Here is a 21425-nt window from a genome sequence, read left to right on the forward strand (position 1 = left end):
TGATAATCCAGAGACTAACGCTATAGAGAGAAGTCTTTAAGTCCCACCATGGCAGATGGCAAAAATTAAATTCAATGAATAAATCTTGACTACAAAGCAAGGCTTAGCAATGAGGATCATGATAACTATCATTGATAATTATTAAAAACCCATCTGGTTAATCCTTTAGGGAAGGAGATCTGCTATCCCTGCCTTATCTGCCCTACATGTGACTTCTGACCCACATCAATGTGACTGACTCTTGATTGTCCTTGAAATAGGTAATTGAGGATCAGCAACAAATGCTGGCATTGCGAACAATGCCCATGTCCTCTAAAAGAATAAAGAAATTGTACGGTCGATTTGACAAGCACACTGGCAATATAAAGGATGCTATGTAATTGTGATGATACTGACAACCTCCTACAAAAATTAGAAATTGGTACAAAATTTTGCATTTACCAGAGTGGGATTACTTTTCTCTGCTCTACCGATCATTGAAATGCAATACTTTAAAGAACGAAGTACTATTTTAACTGGAATCTAGACAGTTAACTTTTGTTTGGTCTGTGTGATGAACAGAACTTCCTGAGAGACCTATTCCTTCAACACAAGAAAATTATTTCAGATGACAAGCTGGATGAGTATACTGACACTATGGTAAGCATCCTTTATAATCTGTTGCAAACTCCACCTAGTACGGACAAAGTTTGTTTGTCTTTTTAAAATCAATGTTCACTTCAATATGAGCACTATAATTCACATCCCATTTACTCTGTAATTGCTTATGTCTCAACGCTAACATTTTATCTGCAATTTCCTTAATGTTCTGAGTATTCTATTCAGTGTATTTCTAACCAATTTGGACATTACTGTTTAATTTAATTGCATGTAATGGAAATATTGGGATGGATTTCTTGATGCCTACAGATGTTTACTTCAGCTGATAATGAATAAGTCTTTACAGTGAAAGAGTTGTCTACCTATAATTGGAAATCAGGGACATATTTTCCTTATCGTTGAAGCTAACACAAGTGGAGACTGAGCCTGGTTTATTAGTTCTGGTGAAAAGTCACGGAACTTGAAATATTAACTTTGCTTTCTTCCCACAGAAAGTTCCATCTGTACTGAGTTTCACCAGCAATTTGTTTTTGTTTCATATCTCCAGCATCCACAGTTCTGTGTTTTATGGTTTATAAGGGACTGGATTTCACCAATTTGTTCCTTCATCTAAGTTAATAATCATCCCCTAATTCTTTCTCTTATAAATTCCACTTTTGGCATTTTGTGTCACAAAGGAGAGGGAAGCAAGCAGGTTCCTTTAGAGTTTCCATTTTTGAGAGACTGTTGAAAGAATGAGTTACAGGGTCACCAAATTTCCCCTTTTAACTTTAGGGATGTATGTGATTTGGGCTTTGAACCTCTAGGGCTGAGTCAATAACAATGAGGGATTGGATGTACAATATCACAGATATTATACAGATTTTTGGTTTGTTTATCAAACAGATTATATTTCCTTCCCCTCAGAACTGAAGTCAGTTGCCACAACACTGGCTGACATCAGGTAACACTACAAAATTGAATCTAGGACCTCCTTGGTCTGCTGCCTCAGATTTACACCAGACAGTGCATTAATCAGCTGTACTGCTAATGCAGCCAATTGATTTTGTGTCACGTAAAGCTCACATTGATGATTATTTCCTAAGCAATGATAACACGTTGCTCAGTATTGTCTAAGGTACTTAAATCATTTATGCTATTTACATAATAGCTTTACGAATAGCTTTAATTGTGGTTATTGTTAATATTTCATTCAGAACATTTGCATGAGGTCTATGATAGTATTAATTTTAGAAAGTTATATTTGAGTATAATTTGACATTTTGAACAGAAGCAGAAACTGCCCCTATGCATCACCTTGTTGAACCCGTTCTCAAACTGAACCATTTCTTTAACTCCACTCATTCTTCAATCAAAAGGTGTTCCTGTGGAAATCCATCAATGCCTTTTCCTTCTCTCCCTGCAAACTGGAAAACATCATCTTTTTCAGGCTGGCAGGAATGTTATGAATGGTGTGCCTGGGAGGTCAGTGCTGGGGCCTTAACTCTACAATTTATATAAATGCTTTGGATGAAGGGACTGAGGATATGGTAGCTAAATGTGCCAGTAACACAAAAATGGTAGGAAGGTGAGTTAGGAAGAGGACATAAGTCCAAAGATGTGCAGGTTAGGTGGATTGGCCATGCTAAATTGCCCATAGTGTTCAGGGCTGTGCAGGCTAGGTGAACTAGCCATAGGAAATGTAGGGTTACAGGGATGGGATAGCAGGGTCTCTTTAGGTGGGATGCTCTTCGGAGGGGCAGTGTGGACTTGATAGGCCAAATGACCTGCTTAAACACTGTAGGTATTCTATGATAAGGAGCCAGTAAAGGGATATAGATAGGTTAAGTGAGTAGGCAAAAGTCCGGCAAATGGAATACGAAGTGGAAAAAGTCCAGAATTGTCCACCTCGGCAGAAAGAATAAAATAGGCACATTATCTAATTGGTGACCTGTTGTAGAGTTCTCATCTGCAGAGAGACCAGTGTCCAGGTACGTGAATCACAGAAGATTAGTATGCAGGTAATTTGGAAAGCTAATAGAATGTTAAGTTTTATTGCAAGGGGAATTGAATGCAAAAGTACAGAAGTTATGCCCTATATGTATATATATATATAGGCTAATACCTGGAATAAGCAGATTGCTTTATAAGGAAAAGCTAGACAGGTTGGCCTATATCCTCTGGAATTTAGAGGAATCTGAGGTGATATAATTCAAACAAAGAAGATCCTGAAGGGACTTGACCCGTGGACATTGAAAGGATGTTTCCTCTTGTAGGAGAATCTAGAGCCAGGGGTCACAGCTTAAAAATAAAGAGTCACCCATTTAAAACAGAGATGAGGAGAAAAAAGATTTCTCAGGGTTGAGAGCTTTTGGAATTCCCTTCTCCAAAAGGCAGTGGATGCAGAATCTTTAAATATTTTAAAGTCAGAGTTAGATATGTTTTTGATTACCAAAGAGATGATAGATATTCAGGAATTCAGAGTTGAGTTTAAAATTAGATCAGCCATGACCATTTTGAATAGGGAAGCAGGCTTGAATGGCCAAGCGGCCTACTTTTGTTCCTTGTTTGTATGTTTGTATCAATTTTGCTTCTTTCTCCTGTCTGTGTGTGTTTCTCTAATTCTTCCCCTCCTTTCCTTAAATTCTCTGTTTCCTTTCCTGGTGATAACCTATTGACTAATATCCATTGTAAGCTAATTAATTCCCAAGACACTTTGACTCCACTTCCTCCCACCTCAGTTCCATTCCCTTCTCCTAGTTTCTCTGTCTCCATTGTATTCTTTGTGAAATGCCAGCTGTGCATCCACAATGACTCTACTTTTTCTAAATTGAGAACTGCCCCACTCTTCCATGGTTGAACTGGACCCTTGACATTTTGTTCCATTTTCCAAACTCTGCTCATATCCTTTCTCCTCCTCTGTGAACCCTGTGGGGTTCCCCTAGTGAACTTTCCATGCATCAGCTTTCGCATTCAGTGGATCATCTTTTGCCATCTTGCCACCCCCAGTGTTGCCACAACCAAATATAACTTACCCTGGTCTACTCATTGTCAACCCATCCCCCAATATAATAAAATCTAAATCTAAATCTACACCCCCTCCACTTCCAACAACACCTTTTTCATGCATCTGCTTTTTTATATTGTTTGTCCTCATGATCCCACGCCCAAACAATCCTTCCAAGTGAAACAGTGCTTTGCATATTTTCAGACTAATTTAGTATATTGTACTCACCACTCAAAATGCTTTGCACTAGGGAGACAAAACATAGAATGTGACCACTTGATTGAACACATCTATGCAGTCGACAAATCTGACCCCAAGTTCCAAGTCTCCTGTCATTTTAATTCTGTTTCACTCCTGTTCTGGCCTCAACTACTCCTGTGAAGTCTGATATAAGCCAGAGGAATAGTACCTCGTCTTTCAGATACTTTACAGGATTTATTAGTGAGTTTAACAATTTCAGATCACCACTTCTATTCCCTGTTATTGGATAGAAGTTATTGACAATGATTCTGAAAATCCAATTTAGACAATCTCTAGACCCATCCTTGTTACTTCATATGTCTTTAAAAAGATCATCATCTCTTTTTTTTTTTTTGGATAATCATTCTTAATCTGTACTGCCTACCACCAATCACAAGCCAACCTTGTTAAAGCTGTCCAACTCCTGATCACCCACTGCCTCTGTACTTGCTCAAACCTGTTGCACCTCTTGAACTGTTAGCACTTCTCATAAAAGGTCAGCAAACTTTTAAAAATTAGGCTGAATTTTCATCATCTGATGTTGAGCAAGTCTGTGTCAACTGAACAAAACAGGATGAGTGCAGGGCTCCATTTTTAAACTTCGCCTCCTGACTCTTCTGCTTACTGTTTTCACTGGATCAGAAATGAGGTGAGTTACAACCCAACAATCACTAAGTGATGTCAGGGTCTAAATTTAAGTGTCTGCTGCAAATCTACATTGACCCTATTTTGTTATTGTTGTGGGACTAGATGGGTGCTGAAGGCTGTGGGAACCATACCAGATAAGCCTGTTCATGAACCTTGGGGAAGCCTGAGAAACCTTTTAACAGATAGCTTTGAAACCTTTGTCAACTCCAACTGTCATGATGTCTGATTTATGCATGTATTCAATGTATTGATTAAGCAAAGGGGTCTGACCTTAAATGATAAGAGACCATTATATTGACCAGACTGTGTAAGATTTTGGATGCATTAAATTCATATCTCCACTGGATAAAGTCCTCTACGTTAGGGAGAATCAGATATGAATGTAGGTAGATTGATTTTCAGAATGATTTAACATCCTGACTATTCACTAGTTACAGACCAATGAGTCATATAATAATACTGACAAGTCTTTGAAATGTCCATGTTTTGTTTTTAAGAAAGCCAATCAAATGTCTCTTAGTTAAAAAATATTCTCTTACGTTCTCATAAAACTGCCAGTCAAACACAAGTGTTGAGAATCCCACTGGTAAAATATTTAATCCTCTCAGCACTGCTTAACCTTGTCCAAATAAATAACTGTTGTAAATCTAGTTCACAGAAAAATAAATTGAACAAATTGATACAAAGCTAACAGTTCTCTTCAAGCTCTCTAAATGGCCCACCACAGGATTGAATATTTAGTTAGTTGTGGATCTAAGCCAAATATTCATAATGAGCTTCTCTGGAAATAGAAAACAAATACACTGCCATCTGCTCAATCTGATTTTGTTGATGCAGTGGCCAACTGGCCTCATTATGAATGCTTAGCTGAATTCCAAGAATGGCCTCAGCTCAGCAGTATTTATTTATTTATCCATCCATTTATCTAGCCTGGGATCACTAATGGCCTCCTGGTCTGTACCAACTGAGATCTGCTAATTCAACACGAGATGGTGTGCTGATGTCAGATTGTAACCAATCCAATGAAATATTGAGTAGGGAGAAAAGTGTTGAGTATCTTGTCATTTACTGATCAAATTGATCTGGACTACCCAACTGGGTAGGTTTACAGGATATGTTGTGTAGTGCTTTTAGTGCTCAGAAAAGATTTCTTACTTTTATGACAGTTTTATCTTGATTTTGAAAGATTTTAAAGTAATGTAATGGCATACATTGCTTTGATGTAAAATGTGAAGCTAATTTTATGGACTGGTCACTTACTAAAGGTCGTTACTGCTTTATTTCAGATGAAATTCTTCGATAAAAATAAAGATGGCCGCCTGGACCTCAATGACTTGGCAAGGTTAGATACTTACTATACTCAGCACAAAATCTGTTACAGGGAGTTGTTTTGCTGGAGAGAATTTCAGATTCATACCATCCTTTAAGTGAAAAATTACTTTCTGATATCCCTGTAGAATGACCTAGTTCTGATTTTAAGATTGTGTCCCATTGTACTGGATTTCCACACCAGATAAAACAGCCTCGCAGTCCCTATTCTAGCAAATCCTTTTATAACATTAAACACTAATGTAAATAAATTTCAATTTACACTTGAGGGAGATATAATCAAATTTCTGCTTCCTGTTTTCATAATAAAATGAAACCCTTATCAGACCCAGTTTTTACTATAGTGGTATGAGAATGCCATCTGTGCAGTAGAGTCAGATTCCGTGCTCACAAAAACTCCCAAAAATCGTGAGAATCATCCCTGAAAGTTTTTTTAACTTTGATACAAGTAGACTTTTTTTTAGTTAGGGTTGGACATTTAAGTAACTTCATGCCAAGGTCCACAGACCTTGTCCACATTTCAACATCATTGACATCTACCTAAAAATTCATAACTCCCACTCTATGGGCTTGGATGCTCGCTACAGTGGAAGCAAGCACTGTTTGAACTTTGCCTTCCTTTTTTTTCTCTATTCATTCACAGGATGAGGGCGTCACTGGCTAGGCAGCATTTATTGCCCAGAACAGATCCCTGTGGATCACTGCTGGTCACAGGCTTCTGGTCTGAAAAGCAACCCTCCAATATTACTCTCTGTCTCCTGCCATTAAGCCAATTATGTATCCAATTGAAATTGTTTATTTGCTAAACAATAAATACAGTGTGTTCAGGTGCAGAGCAGGCATGATTCAATGTTGCAATTGTTATTTTCCCCAAAAAGACTGATAACTTCTAAGAAGTATGCATTTCTCAGTGACCAATGCAACAATATTGGATTACAAGACTTTCCGCTAGAAAACTTTTGTTGTAACAAACACACTAAAATTCAGAGTTAATGTTGCCTAGGAGGCTTCTAATATACTAAACATCTAATACACTAAGACATGCTGGGAATGTCCTGCTCAGAGGTAGCTGCACTCTCCTTCGCTTGATCTCCCACAGGGCTGACAGCTTGGAGGTGGAGGGCCCAGCCATCTCTGGAGAGTCCTGTGAGAAGATGTCTGCAGGGCCTGTATGTAATTCCTCTTCTGGGTGAGTGCCTACTGGCACCAGCATGTCTCCTTTTGAGGAAGGAGCATCTGGTGTGAATTCGAAGTCCCTGTCCCCCGTTACCTTGTCATTGATGCTAAGGACCAGGGGTTAGAATGATGGGGTACAGTTTGTCCACCTTTCCAGCCAACATTGTGAGTGCTGTACCTGGCTCTCCAGAGCAGCCACCAACCAGTCTATGTATAGAGGCAGCCAGATACTGAGATGCCTGATTGGCAGGGTCCCACAGCATTGCTGCATTCCTGCAGCCATTGTGCCCTGATAAACCTGACTGCTGCTCCTGTGTCATCTTGTACATTTCACTGAAGTCACTCATGGTTGACACCATGGAGTCCGCTCCTGCCTGGGCTGAGCAGGTGCCTAGTCTCTGCCAGTACTCAAAGTGCCAATGACCTGGGGCATTTTTCCCATGACCACCTGCAGAGGCATGGCAGTGATGTGCTCACCAGCACGTGTTCCTGACTCTAGTCGAGCTAAAATTTTTGCCGAGGTGTCATTATCTTAGGGTGCAGGAGACAGTCTTGCCTGTGCATCATCTGAGGCACAGATGAAGGAGGGGCGAAGCTTGTAACACTGCCCTCTTGGCCACAAAGGCTGTGTTGATCCACTCATGCCTTCAGAAGCCAAAGGAGCATGTTAACAAAACATTCACAGTGGGGGTAATACAACAGCACAGCAATGGACAATGCTTCCTAATTGGCTGCTGGAATATGGCTATTTCCGCGTCTGCACAAAACCAGGCCTGGTCCTTACCCAGCGATGAATAAACTCCTCTCTGCATAGGGGGTAAGGAGCCATATGTAGGCGCTCCATCACCCATCCTGGCTCTTTAGGCCCTATTATGGGCAATTTTCTCCTGGAATAAACAAAGGCAGTGGCTAAGAGTTGTAAGTAACTGGTACAGATATTATTGCTGGTACAGGTGGGAGAATAGTGGTGAGGTATCGCAAGTGAGTGAATACAGAGGTATGCAGGGTTAGAATTTTGGGGGATTTGGATGGGTGAGAACAAGCAAGGGAAGATGTTGCAGGCAACAGTGAAAATTTTAGAGCCTTGGTGGGATGTTTATGCAGTAGCAGAGATAAAGTGAGTGTGAGGTAGCAGAGAGATGATGGTGACATTTATCCTGGCAGACTGGAGAAGGTCATTGACATTCTTCCTACAGTGCTGGGAATTTCTCTGGATGGTTGAGAATACATTGATCCGGTGGCAACCTTTTGTCTGGGTTGGTAGGGTCAAATGTCATGGCTATCATGGCCGATGCTGGCTCAAGAGGATAATCATCCTTTGTACTACCCCATCTGGCCAGGACCTCCAGGTCCCTGTCTGCAAAGTGAGGCACTAATTTCCCATTGTATACCGTGTCTGGGGAAAGTGTCATAAATCATACAGGGCAGTTTCAGACTTACAATGCTTGATTAGGTGCACAACGGCCTTTTAAATATGGTGCTAGTGCCAAAAATCTATCATGTCCCAATTGTGGTGAGTATTTCTACCTGCCTTGAGTGGGAGAATCAGCCGAGGAAAGCATCATTGCGGTATGATGCATGGAACTTGACAAAAGTTACACTTAGCTGATCTCTGATAAGATTCAGCTCATTGTCTTGTCTTTAAAGTCCGAAGCACTTGCCAGCTTTAACAAGATCTGTTCTCCCTGACCCACCAAGGTGAATCTTCTAAATCTCCTTCACTCAATCTTCTGAGCATAATTGAATGGACTTCCAGTAGCAAAGTACTCTCCAGTTAATCCTTAGTTTTTAAACTTACTGCAAGTCCTTTCCCTTTGCCAGCCCTCTGTTTAGTGGTAACCCAAAGTAATCCTTTCCAGCCTGGCATTGCAGCACTTGATTTATTCTTGTCCATGCAAATCCTACTGTCTGCGAGTCTACGCAGTAGCAAAACCTGCTGCATCCCTTTCACGTGACTGTTGTCAAATTTGTAATTGATTTTGAATGAATTTCAATTTGCCTTTCTGCCGCCTTGTTAAGCAGGATGTGTCGCTTTGTCTTCAAGTAGATTTAGTATCAGGCTCAATCCTGCGCAGATTCTATTGGATTTTCCTTCTCCAAAACTATTCCAATTTACCTTGAATAGAAAGGGACAGTTTAAAACACAGCCATTTAACAGCATGCATCTGTCACACAATGAATGTAGAACAGGCCTGTTTTGTTCTTTATAAAAACCGAAAGAACTGTGGATGCTGTAAATCGGGAACAAAAACAAAATTGCTGGAAACCTGCTGAGCCTCTCCAGCGATTTTGTTTTTGTTCCTGTTTTGTTCTTTGTCACCTGTCCCACCCACCTTAGTTTTAGTACTGTAATACAATGAGCCTTTAACCAACGGAGTAGTAACTGGTGTTTATAATTGCTTTATGATTTGGATTAACCATTTGATTTCTTTTCTCCCTTTTGAAGGATTCTGTCACTGGAAGAAAATTTCCTTCTGCAGTTCAAAATGGATGTAAGTTAAACTTTTCTTGTATTTTTGTATTACCACTCTGTGGCCTGACTGAAATGACAGAGTACCTGCACGTGAGCAATTTGTTCGCATCAGGTAGGCCCTGTTGGTGAACAAAATACACTGAGTGTGGCTTGGACTGAGTGAGAAATTGGGAGTTTGGTAAACAAGAGAATCTTAAGGTTCAATCTCTTTAAAATCGAAACTGATCTGCATTTGGCACGTAATGTAATTTACTGTTTGAGGTTTGTTCTAGCCTTAAGCAGGTAGATACTTTCATCAACTTATTCAGAGATGTTACTATATATACCTCTGAGATGTGAATCTGGGCCTCCTGGCTCAGTGGAAGAAACAATGCCACTGCATCACAAGAACTATTTCCCTCCTCCCCAGCCTTAGGCAGGTATAAACAAGGCCTTTATAGGAAAGTAGCTGTGATTAATTAGATATCTGGTTTCATTAGCTTTCAGAGGGTGTTCTTGTGGTGCAGTGGTAGTGTCCCTACCCTGGAGTGGGAGGCCTGGGTTCAGGACCCTCTTGCTCCAGAGGTATGTAATAACGTCTCTCAACAGGTAGATTAGAAAGTATTTCATTTACTTTCAGTAGCGGCAACAGAGCTGACTCTCCTCTGATTCTTGGGTAGCATATATATTAGGTCCGAGTATACCTCAACGGGAGTGCATCTTGGACTAAGTATAAAGTCGGGAGTTTCATGAGTAGTGGAGTAGTTGGTTCTTGCTTCAATAAAAGGTAAGAATCTGATTGATGTATAGCTGGTAAGTTATTCTACATATAATGAATAGTTACAAAGTTTAAGTATAGCAGGGCTGCTCAGCCAGATAGAATGCCCGTTCTGTGACATACAGGAAGGCATGGACAAACACATCTGCGCAGAAGAGACAACGACAGTAAAAGCTTAGGTTCCAAGTTTCAGAATTCGAATGACAGCCTCTATCACAGTGGTGCATCTACGAGTCAGGGAACTACATGATAGCACATTTTAGAGAGGTAACCACACCGCAGGTTAGGAGCACACAGGCAGAGAATGAATGGTGAGTCCAAGAGAACCAGGCAGGTAGTAATGGTGTTCCTGAGACGATCTTACTTGGAAACTGATGTTCCATTTTGGATACTGGTAAAGGTAATAGTTCCTCAGAGAAGTGTAGCCATAGCCAAATCCATGGTACTATCAGTGGCTCAATTTCACAGGAGAGGAGGTCAAAGAGTAGAAGAGCAATCATGAGTTGGGAGAGGGGATTCACTAATTAGGGGAAGAGATAGACCTTTCGTGGACCACAGATGTAATTCATGTATGATCTGTTACTGTCGTGGTGCCAGGTTTAATGATGTCATAGAGTGACTGCAGGATACTATTCTGGATGGAGGTAAGCAGCCATAAGTCGTGGTCTACACTGGTACCAATGACTTAGCAAGAGGGACGAGGTCTGAGAAGCAGACTTTAGGGAGCTAAGGTAGGAAAGAGATTAAAATTCAGGACTTCAAAAGCAGTAAAAACATGATTAATTTCTGTGCCATATGATAGTAAGAATGGGAGAATTAAGTATTTGAATGCACGGCTAGAGAATTGGTGCAGAAGAGAGGGCATCAGATTTCTGAGCCACTTTTGGGGCAGATGGAACTTGTATAAGGTGGAGGAGTTGTACCTTTGCAGTTTATTTCCAAGAGAATAAGGACCTAAGAGCGAGCTCAGATTGGTGGGAAGAAAAACTAATAACAGGAAGTAGAATAATAGTAAAAAGACAATCAAAGTGAAAGCAAGCATCAAATACGATCAAAATGTGGAGTAACGTTGAACCCAACTGAATACAATTGTATAATTGTAAAATTTTCAAGAATAATCATTTTAATTGATAATTCAAGAATTATCAATTTTATTTTGGGTGCAAGAATTTTGGCAAATCAAGCATTTCATCTATCTTTCAAAAAAAAGATTTGATTTTTGTTTTGCCCTTGTATATAGGCCTGTCGCCTGGAGGACAGACGGAAAGATTTTGAGAAGATTTTTTCTCATTATGATGTGGTGGGTTTTATTGTCGTTCTTAAATACTTTAAAATATTTGTGTTTTATGTATGTAAGTGCATACATACACTTTCTGACAAAATTAGAAATCAATTGAATTTTGGATGCAGAGACTCAAATGAGTTTATCTTAACACCGAACATATGACACCTGTAATCATAATTATTCAAGGGATCTTGCTATGTTTTAACTGCTTGCCACTTTTAAATTATGAAAACTTAATAAAAAGGAGCAGGAGCAGGCCAATCACCCATTGAGCTGTGTCCATCATTCAGTAAGATCATGGAGTCACAGAGATCTACATCACAGATAAATGCCCTTTGTTCCGATGAGTCTACACCTGTCAAAAATAAGCACTTAACTGTTCTAATCCCATTTTCTACCCTTGGCCATAGCCTTGTTTGCCTTGACATTGCAAGTGCACATCTAAATATTTCTTTAATGTTATGATGCTTTTGGCCACTAACACAGTTAAAGGCAGTGAGTTCCAAATTCCCACCACCCTCTGGATGAAAATAGTTTTCCCCCACATTCACTCTAAACACACCTGCCCCTTACCTTCAGTCAGTGCCCCCTGGTCATTGATCCCTCCACCCAACGGGAAAAACGTCTTCCCATCTACCCTGTCTATGCTCCTCATAATTGTATACATCTCCATCATCTCACCCCTTGAGGAAAATAACTCTATTCTGTCCAAACTTTTTTCATAACTGAAATTTTCCAGACCGGGCATCATCCTGGTAAATCTCCACTGCACACTCTCCAGTGGTATCATCTCCCTCCTATAATGTGGATTCCAGAATTGTGCATAGTACTGTAGCTGTGGTCTAACCAACATTTTATATACACCCAGCATAACTCTATGCTAATAAAGGCAAGTATCCCATATGCCGCCTTAACCATTTTATCTACTTGTCCTGCTTCCTTAAGGGACTGATGGACATGCACGCTGATCTTGGGTGTTTCCCAGTGTCCTGCTGCTCTTTATGTATTCCCTTGCTTTGTTTCCTGTGCACCACCTGAACAATCTGGATTGAATTCCATTTGTCGCCAATCAGCCTATCAATATTCTCCTATAAGAAATAATCTTCCAGCATCCATACTGTCAATCACCTCAGAATGTTTTATGTTTCAATAAGATCACTTGGACTTTCTCTGTGGGCTGTGGAGGCTTGCAGAGATGTTATTTCCTGTAAATTGAAGTAGGCCCATGCTAAAAGAAGATCTTACAAGTTCGGGAAATATGATTGGTAAACCCCTTTCAGTTGTCAACCCTCAAAAACTGACTGCCCCTGCATCCTCCCATGTAGTACACCTCAGAACAACAAAACTTGCAACTTCATTTACTGTTCTCTCTTGCATTTCCAATGGCATTGTGGACCTTTTGGAGGAAGATTGGAGCAGTCTGCCTCCAACTTGAGTGACATTAAGTCTCAAATTGACACTGATATTCATGTTCATGGAGAATGAGATGTGACAATTAAACACATGCCTTCCCACACTCATGGCCTGCACATAGGATGGAGGAAGGACTTTCCATGGCCATTTAGCACCTCAGCAGAGTGCTCTTCAGCTCTTGAGTAGCAGGGAAGTGATGGTGGGCCATGGAGTGAAGATAGAGCAAGGGCATACAGAATTGGGGACTGTGCTCACCTCAGCTTCATGTCTCATTCTTCAGCCTGTTCTCTCTCTCCACCCTTACCCCTTCTCTCTTTGTCTGTCTGTCTGTCTGTCTCTCTCTCTCTCTCTCTCCCCCCAAAACCCCAACCACCATGTAAGGTTGGCAGGTAATGATATCATTTACAATTACGACAAAATCTACATTGGTACAAAGTAGGATGCAGCCTTCCCATGCGATACTTTTAATCTGTACATGTTGAAACTCTAGAATGTAGCTACACCTACTCTTGCTGGAATCCCTTTAAATTTAAATCTTTCCATTGACAGGAGTGGGCCATCAACGTGCCTAAACTATACAACTGGCTGGGAGACTTATGAGACTAAACAGTCTCAGCAAAACCCACTTCTCTCAGGTTACTACCCTACATTCTACACCAGCTATGTCACCCTACACGCTACATTCCCACCACCCCCAATCCTGCAAGTGAGTCCATTTGGTTAAAATTGTGCCCAGTGGGTCAGCAGAGAGGAAAATGGGACAAAATCAGTCTGGTGATTTACTGACATCCAAGAGGTAGATGTCTGACTGTTTCCCTACAGGAAATATGATTCAATGGTGATCATCACCATGGCAGGGTGCAAGTGTTTGTTAAAACTCTCTCACCTGAATTGAGAGAAGACCCAGGATAGGCTATTGGCTTAAGTCCTCCACACAAACAAGTTACTGAATCTAGATATATTGTTCTGCGGTGAATCTGGTTTCTGATTGCAAATTATTAAGTCAGAACCATGAATAAGCTAAGTTACTGTTTTGTAAAAAAAGAAGCACGATAAAAAGCTTGAATGCATTGTACCAGTGTTTATTTATAAACACCTTCTGGAAAGGTAATGGAGTTGGTATTCCGGAAAGATATGATTGAATGAACTGCTAGGCCTTTTTCGTCTGAACAGGAAGTAATACACTTTTTGTTGACTCCCAACTGCTTGCTTTATTGCAGAGTAAAACAGGTGCTCTGGAAGGTCCTGAAGTAGATGGATTTGTTAAGGATATGATGGAGTTGGTGAAGGTGAGTTTATGGCAAAGTGAATTAATATTTCATTTTTAAATAAAAATCTGTTTAAATCATATAGCTGCTCACATCAGTCAGGATTTCAATGTCATTTTCACAGTATCAGAGTATTGATAGTATAACACATAGGAAAGCAGGATTTGCTTCTTCAATATTTCTATAGTCATTTATACATCAGATAAAATAATAAATATTCACTTCTAAGGCTTTTGACAAAGAATATTCAGATTAGGCATCAAAATCTGATTTTTGAGAAACTGTTTCTTACATTAGTTCTTAAGAAATTAGTCTAAGTGCTTTTTTAAAACTTTAGTTAATTAGTAAAGCCAACTTGTTTTATATTAGTTCACTAACAAGGCTGGGATTTATTACATTAGTTCATTAGGTCAGTATTTATTATATCAGTTCACTGGCAAGACTGGCATCTATTATATTGTTCATTAACAAAAGTAACACTAATCAATCACTGGAGAAAGGGCAAATATGTCGTGAATATAAGTTCCTACTTCTGCAGTGATTAGTCAGAGCTGTGTGCAGTGAGGTATTCCAAAGGTCATAAGGCTTAAATCTCCACATTTCAGCATGTAGGTAGATGTAATTAGGGAGGGCCAATTGGCTAGACTGGTGTTTGCAATGCAGAGTGATGCCAATAACTCGGGTTCACTTCCCACACCAGCTGAGGTTGTCATGAAGGTCGCACCTTCTCAACCCCACCCCTCACCTGAGGCATGGTGACCATCAGGTTGAATTCACCGTCAATGAATCTTTCTGAGAGAGCAGTCCTATGGTCCTCTGGCATATGGTGATTTTGCCTTTTACAAAAAATTTTTCTTTACAAAAATACCTTGAACAATATTATTTGATGTTCCATACAGTGACCTGACATAGCAACATAAGAGTGTATCGTTGTTTATACGCATGTCTCATTGTGTCTTGAGACGAAAGCCTAAAACAAACAATACTTTACAAATCCAAAGGGCCAAGCAGCATTTCAAGGGTTTTGCAGGAAATGAGGAAATGTTATCAGTACTAAATTAACAAAAATTGTGTAGCAGTGAACACACCACTTACAAATGTGATAAAATATACATTGGTGATACCACTCATTGTAGGTGCACTCTCACCTCATGAACTGTAGCAGTTAAAGAAGAAAGCTAAGGATGCTATAAACACTGGTCTTGCTAGTGAATTCATGCAGTAAATATAGTCTTGCTGGCTTTAATTGTAAATGATTGTAATGAATTTTGGTCTTGCTAGTAAACTAATATGCTGGCCTTCGTAGTGAACTAATCTAAAATATGCCAGCTGTACAAGTCAACTGATGTAATAAATGCTTGCATTGCTAGTGTGTATTCATTCATTTCTTGTTACTGAGAGAGGAGGCAGCTGTCATCAACTCTGAATAGTGCATTCAGCCTCTTGGATTGGTTAAAAAAAAAAAGTTGAACTAATTCTATAATGGAATAATGTTTAGATTATAACTGGTGTCAACCCTGCAAAGTGTCTTCATTGCCAGAATTCTCTTTTAAACCTACAATATTTATAAGGAGTGGGAAGGGTCTGAATGAGGTTCAAAAATTACTGAGGAACCTAGTGATGTGAAAATACTGCCAATCTCAACCACAGGAGGCCATGGACAAAATGTGGCTCTGTCTCCCACCTACAAATTAACCAAATAGGGTTCAGAGGATGGGTCACTGGAACCAAAACATTAACTCTGATTTCTCTCCACAGATGCTACTAGACCTGCTGAGATTTTCCAGCAATTTCTGTTTGTTTCTGATTTCCAGCATCAACAGTTCTTTTGGTTTATTTTAACCAAATGGATAGCCTGACAGGAGGGCAAAGAGCTCCTGCAATGTGTCTCTCTATTCAGCAATATTCAGGATCTGGTTTTCTGTATATGTAGACTCTGAAAACAGTTCTCCACAGTCCCTACCATGTTGATCCAACAATACTTGCACACGATTAATGCTATTTTGGACAGGCAATCAGATTTTGATAGATGATGATCACATGTCGTACCTCCTCCTGTGAACTATAGTGCGAACAGGTTTATTGTCAGACTTTCCCTTTGGGAATACATGCACTAACCTGCTGCTGTGATAAGATCTAATCACACGGTCTTCAGATATGGGTTGCTGGATACCAACACACCCTATGTCTCATGCAGCTTGCCAAGCTTGTCAAATAGGGAATTTCCCATGGACCCCACTGTGACCTGAGCCCATTGATGCTGGTAAAATTATACCAATTGGCACAGACTGACAAGAACCTGAATGTCAGCTAGAGAAAATGAATAAAGATATTGCATAAATGGCCTTCAAACTTCTGAATCAATTTGCTAAAAGTTCCTTTCAAACTTACTGCCAGATTCAACACAACACTTAGCAACCAGCACAGTCATCATATCTGGGTGAAATTTGCACCTAGTGCTGCTGTAGCTCAATTGACATAAAATAGTGTTGAAGTTACCCATTTTCTTTATCATTATAATAATATTAGGAACCTCCTGCCTGTTATGGATGGGAACCTCCTAAGCATACTGTCAGAAGTGCATGTCTTATGCAAAAGGAATAGAGATATACAATGCTAAGCACTCATGAGTCACCGAAAACATGATAGCACTGTTGCTTCTTTAGTAAACTCACATTTTTTTCTTGTTTTGTTCAGCCAAGTATTACTGGAGTTGACTTGGACAAGTTCCGTGAAATTCTCTTGCGCCACTGTGATGCAAACAAGGATGGAAAAATCCAGAAGTCAGAGCTTGCACTGTGTCTTGGACTGAAATTAAACCAATGAGAAAACCATGCAGTGAATTATTCCACACTGTCACAGAAATGTTGACAGCAAAGATTACACTTATACAAGCAGCATTACCCATGATCATAGAAGCACCAATGTGCTACTAGCTTAAAAGGAGAAGTGGGTGTGATAAATTAATTATCCAATGGGGCAATTCAAAACTTGTATTGAAAAAAAGTGTTAATAGATCAGGGGCTTTTGAAATTGCATGCGGAGATTTGACTTTAGGCTCTAATTTTGACACTGATGTAAATTGAAAGATTACAGCTGACTATAATTGGAGTGTTGATATACAGAGATCAAGCTCCATCCAAACATTTTCACATCACAGATGTAAGGCACTTTCTATGCATTTTGACAGAACATTAAATGAATTCAGTTGGTACACTTGTGTAACAAACAATAAAAGCAAAAGTGTGCACTCCCAAAAATAAATTTTGTGAAATATTAAGAATATTTTAAGAAAAGGTAAAGGACATATGCATCAGACAGCAACATCCAATAGTGCCTCTCAGAACATTAGTTATCATACAGTTACAATAGCAAGTTGCACCCAGTAATAAATTAACTAAGAAACATTTGACATGCTGCCAGTGAAGTCTGCAGTTATATTCAGTGTCTCAGGGTACTGGTGGTATCTGCTGAATTTCTGCTCATTTCATTTGCAACTAATCTGACTTTACCAGAACAATTAACTGGAATATAATGTACTGTTTTCACCAAATAGTCAGGGTAATGATTATCATTTTGCATTAAAAATTGCTCTATTTGTTTTAACTATCCCATCATATTACATTATTGCTGTGAAATCTGTGGTAATGGAGAACAATAAAAGATTATAGTGATTGTCAAATGGGGTTGATGCTTGGAAATGTTTTAATTCAATTTTTTTTGTCCTTATCTATAGAAAAAAGGCCATTTCTAAAGGTGAGAAAATACATTCATTAGCAATTTTTTGGGATAATACATGTGCCGTCAAAATTCTAAAAGAACATCTGCACTGTGAGCGAGCACACCTCTGCAGCAAATCCTACCACTCGATTGGTGAAGGTGAATTGAAAGTCCATTTCACGTTTGCAGAGCAGATGAATCAATGTCAATCAGCAGCAACTGTGATTTTGCATCAGTGCTGCCATTTTAGAGCGCCAAGACTGAGATTGCATTAAATGTGGGTGGGCATCTTCGGGGGTGATGACTCACCCTCACCAGGGATAGAGCCAATCAGATCAAGCTGCAATCTGTAACTTAAAAGCTGACTGGCAGGCTTCTCTGCATACCACGAGCTTCATGTCACCAGTGTCTGCCAGTAAATCAAAGACTGGGATCCTCAGGGAGCTGGAAAGTGTTGCTAGAGATTCAGGCTGTTCTGCCATGAAGACTTGTAGTGACAAGCAGATGAATGGATTCTCTTAGGAGAGAGGGCTTGGGGGTGGTGTTGGGGAGGCAAGGAAAGAGGTATTCAGCAACACTCTGCTACCTGCCACCTATACTTCCAATTATCCTCAGAATGGGGCAAATGGAAGCCCCTCCCCCTCTCCAACTCCGTTTGCTCTGTATGGAAAACAGCCCACTTTTCTCACCTATCAGGAGGCAGTTAATAGAGCCAGATGTGGGCTGAGGGCCTTAAGTGGCCAGTGACCACATGAGGGCTTTATTTGGTAGCAAGTTGGTAAGGTTGACCATGGATCTCCTTGTCCAGAAATGAATACTGAGATGGTGGAGTGGGGGGAGGGGAGGGGGTGGTATTCTGGAAGTGCCAACCACAAATTATTGGCACTTTCTCCAACCTGCCCACATCTCTAGGCAGGAGAAAATCCCATCCCTAACTTCAGCTAATGCCATCTCTTAACCTTTTACAACTAATATACTTTAAACATCATGAAGAACATCCTTTTTAAAAGATCATCAACCTCAGATTACGTACTGCTTGATTTATTCTGGGAGTTGCTACAATTCTGTAAGTGATTGATGCTTTATATAGCTGGAGTAGTGGGACATGTGCTAAAGACTTCTGCGCACGTTAGTTTCTCCCAGACATGAATGTCTCTGTAGGCATTTCTTATGGCATGCGGCATGCAGCATGATATGGAGAATGAACAATGGTCCAGCACAGCTGAACAAATGCAGGTGGAGGAGGAGTTAAGGAGCTCTTAGCAGGAGGCCATATCTACGCAGGGTGTTCAGGAAGCAATCCTCTAATCTGAACTTTGTATATGAGACATCTGTACGCAGACCCATCTTGACTAGGACAAGGTTTGTTTTGCCAGTGGCTGTCAAAGCCTGTAATAATGAAATTTTGTATATCTGGCTCCATCCAGATAGCAACTCTGTTTGCCATTGACATAAGATTGCATACAATAGGTCACTGTGTTTTTAGTTCAAAAATAGGCAACTAAATTTCTTTCACACCAGGGAAAATTCAGCAGAGTAAGCATTCATTTTGACTGGCTTCACTATGGCATAGGGCACACTTGACTGCATACACACTGCTTCGTGAGTACCAATTTCAACTTTACACTATGCTGAAGCAACAAGGATTTTCACTCCCTTTAATGTCCCACTGCTATTTGAACAAAGAATTCAAATCATGCAGGTCACTGCATTTGAGTCACTCGATGAAACATAGGGTGAGCACTGGGTGACAAATGCAATGAGGTGGCAAAGTAGCTGATGGCTGTGCAACCCACACAAACATGATACCATGGATATAATGAAATCCAAGCTGCCATAAAAAATATATTAGAGCAGACCTTTGGGAACTGAAGCATTTTTGCTGTCTGTACCACTCTGAAGGAGCAGTACAGTATTCAAGATTCAAGATGATGTGCTGTATGCTGTACAACTTTCACATCCTGAGTCACAACTGCTCTACAGTGAGCAGCAGTGTGAAGAGCTGGAGGAAAATGAAGAAAGATGAATGCAAGGGAGAATCTCAACAGCCATTTTTCTCCCATGTGGTCTGTGAAGAATCCACTACTTCTGTCACTTCCATTACAGTGTCCCTGTGGACACAATGCAAAAAATAAAAGCCACACAAAATCTTGTCATTTTGCATGCAAGTTATATGATGCAGAAATTTTCCTTCCCTGGAATTGTGATAGTATGGCAAGTACAGTGACAAAATAGGGTGAGAATTAAAAAAGCTGATTCTTGATGCCAAAAAAAAACAATTTTCCTCTCAAGTCTAAAATGTTAACTTCAGAATTTTGCCTATAAATTAAAACTAGTTTATTTCCATATATTTGTATGGTATGAATACCCCAATTTGATCTATTTGCACTTACAATTCTCTTCTCCTCCACCAAGAAACCAGATAACACAAATTCCTGACAGGTAAAACACAGCATGTACCTGGTGGCTGTAGTCTGATATGAGAAATTAATAAATGTAACTACTTGAAACAGAAGGAATGCAGAAATTAGCAATAGCAATCAGCAATTAGCTTGCAATCTGTCAAAAGGAAGATGTTAGCTATGATTAAAGATACATAGGTCATGTAGAAAAATTCAAGATAATCAGGCAAAATCAACATGGTTTTGTGAAAGGGAAATTATATTTAATCAATTTATTGGAATTCTTTGTGGATAAAGAGGAATTGGTGGATGTACTATATTGAGACTTCTAGAAGGCATCTGATAAGATACCATACTAAAGGTTATTGTGGAAAGTAAATGCTCATAGTGCAGTGAATCAAAGATTGGCTAGTTAAAAGGAAACAGACCAAGTATAAATAAGTCATTTTCTATTGACTTGTAAAATTTTCCTGATTCTCAGGTTTACCACTAATGTTTGCCATCTTGTACATTTTTTCTTTCAATTTGATACTTTCCTAACTTCCTTGGTTATCCCTGGTCAGTTTATCCCCTTTCTGGAATCATCCTTCCTCACTACGGTATATCTTTGCACTGAGTCATGAACTATTTTCTTAAAATAAAAACAAAGTTGCTGGAAAAGCTCAGCAGGTCTGGCAGCATAGGTGAAAGAAAAACAGAGTTAACGTTTTGGGTCCAGTGACCCTTCCTGAGAATGGTTCTAAGGAAGTGTCATCGGACCTGAAACGTTACCTCTGTTTTTTTCCTTCAGAGATGCTGCCAGACCTGCTGAGCTTTTCCAGAAACTTTGTTTTGTTCCTAATTTACAGCATCTGCAATTCTTCCAGTTTTTATTTTCTTAAAATGTCTGCCATTGTTCCTCAACAGTTTTTTTTTCTGCTAAACTCCTTTTTCAATGCACTCCAGCTGACTCTGTCCTCATCCACCTGTGATTGCCCTTATTTAGTTGTTTTCAACCCATGTTTCTTCTCAAACTAAATGCTAAATTCAACCATGTTATGGTCACAGTTCCCTAGGTAATATTGTACTCTGAGACCATTTATTAAACCAGCCCATTACACACTACTAGATCCAAAATAGCCCAAACAC

The 21425-nt window shown here is 39.8% G+C and overlaps 1 protein-coding gene across 1 annotated transcript in view; it reads left to right on the forward strand.

The window, feature by feature from the left end:
• The window catches only part of scgn (secretagogin, EF-hand calcium binding protein), a 57603-nt gene extending 39742 nt beyond the window's left edge, over positions 1-17861 (forward strand). The window contains exons 6-11 of the mRNA XM_020533137.2: positions 562-639; positions 5761-5816; positions 9426-9471; positions 11450-11509; positions 14128-14196; positions 16873-17861. Of these exons, the coding sequence (XP_020388726.1) occupies positions 562-639; positions 5761-5816; positions 9426-9471; positions 11450-11509; positions 14128-14196; positions 16873-17001 (438 nt within the window). The 3' untranslated portion in view covers positions 17002-17861. The remainder of the gene's footprint in view (positions 1-561; positions 640-5760; positions 5817-9425; positions 9472-11449; positions 11510-14127; positions 14197-16872) is intronic.
• The last annotated feature ends 3564 nt before the right edge of the window (positions 17862-21425 follow it).

The sequence above is a fragment of the Rhincodon typus genome, chromosome 2 (genome assembly GCF_021869965.1).
Source record: "Rhincodon typus isolate 14 chromosome 2, sRhiTyp1.1, whole genome shotgun sequence".
Classification (NCBI taxonomy): domain Eukaryota; kingdom Metazoa; phylum Chordata; class Chondrichthyes; order Orectolobiformes; family Rhincodontidae; genus Rhincodon; species Rhincodon typus.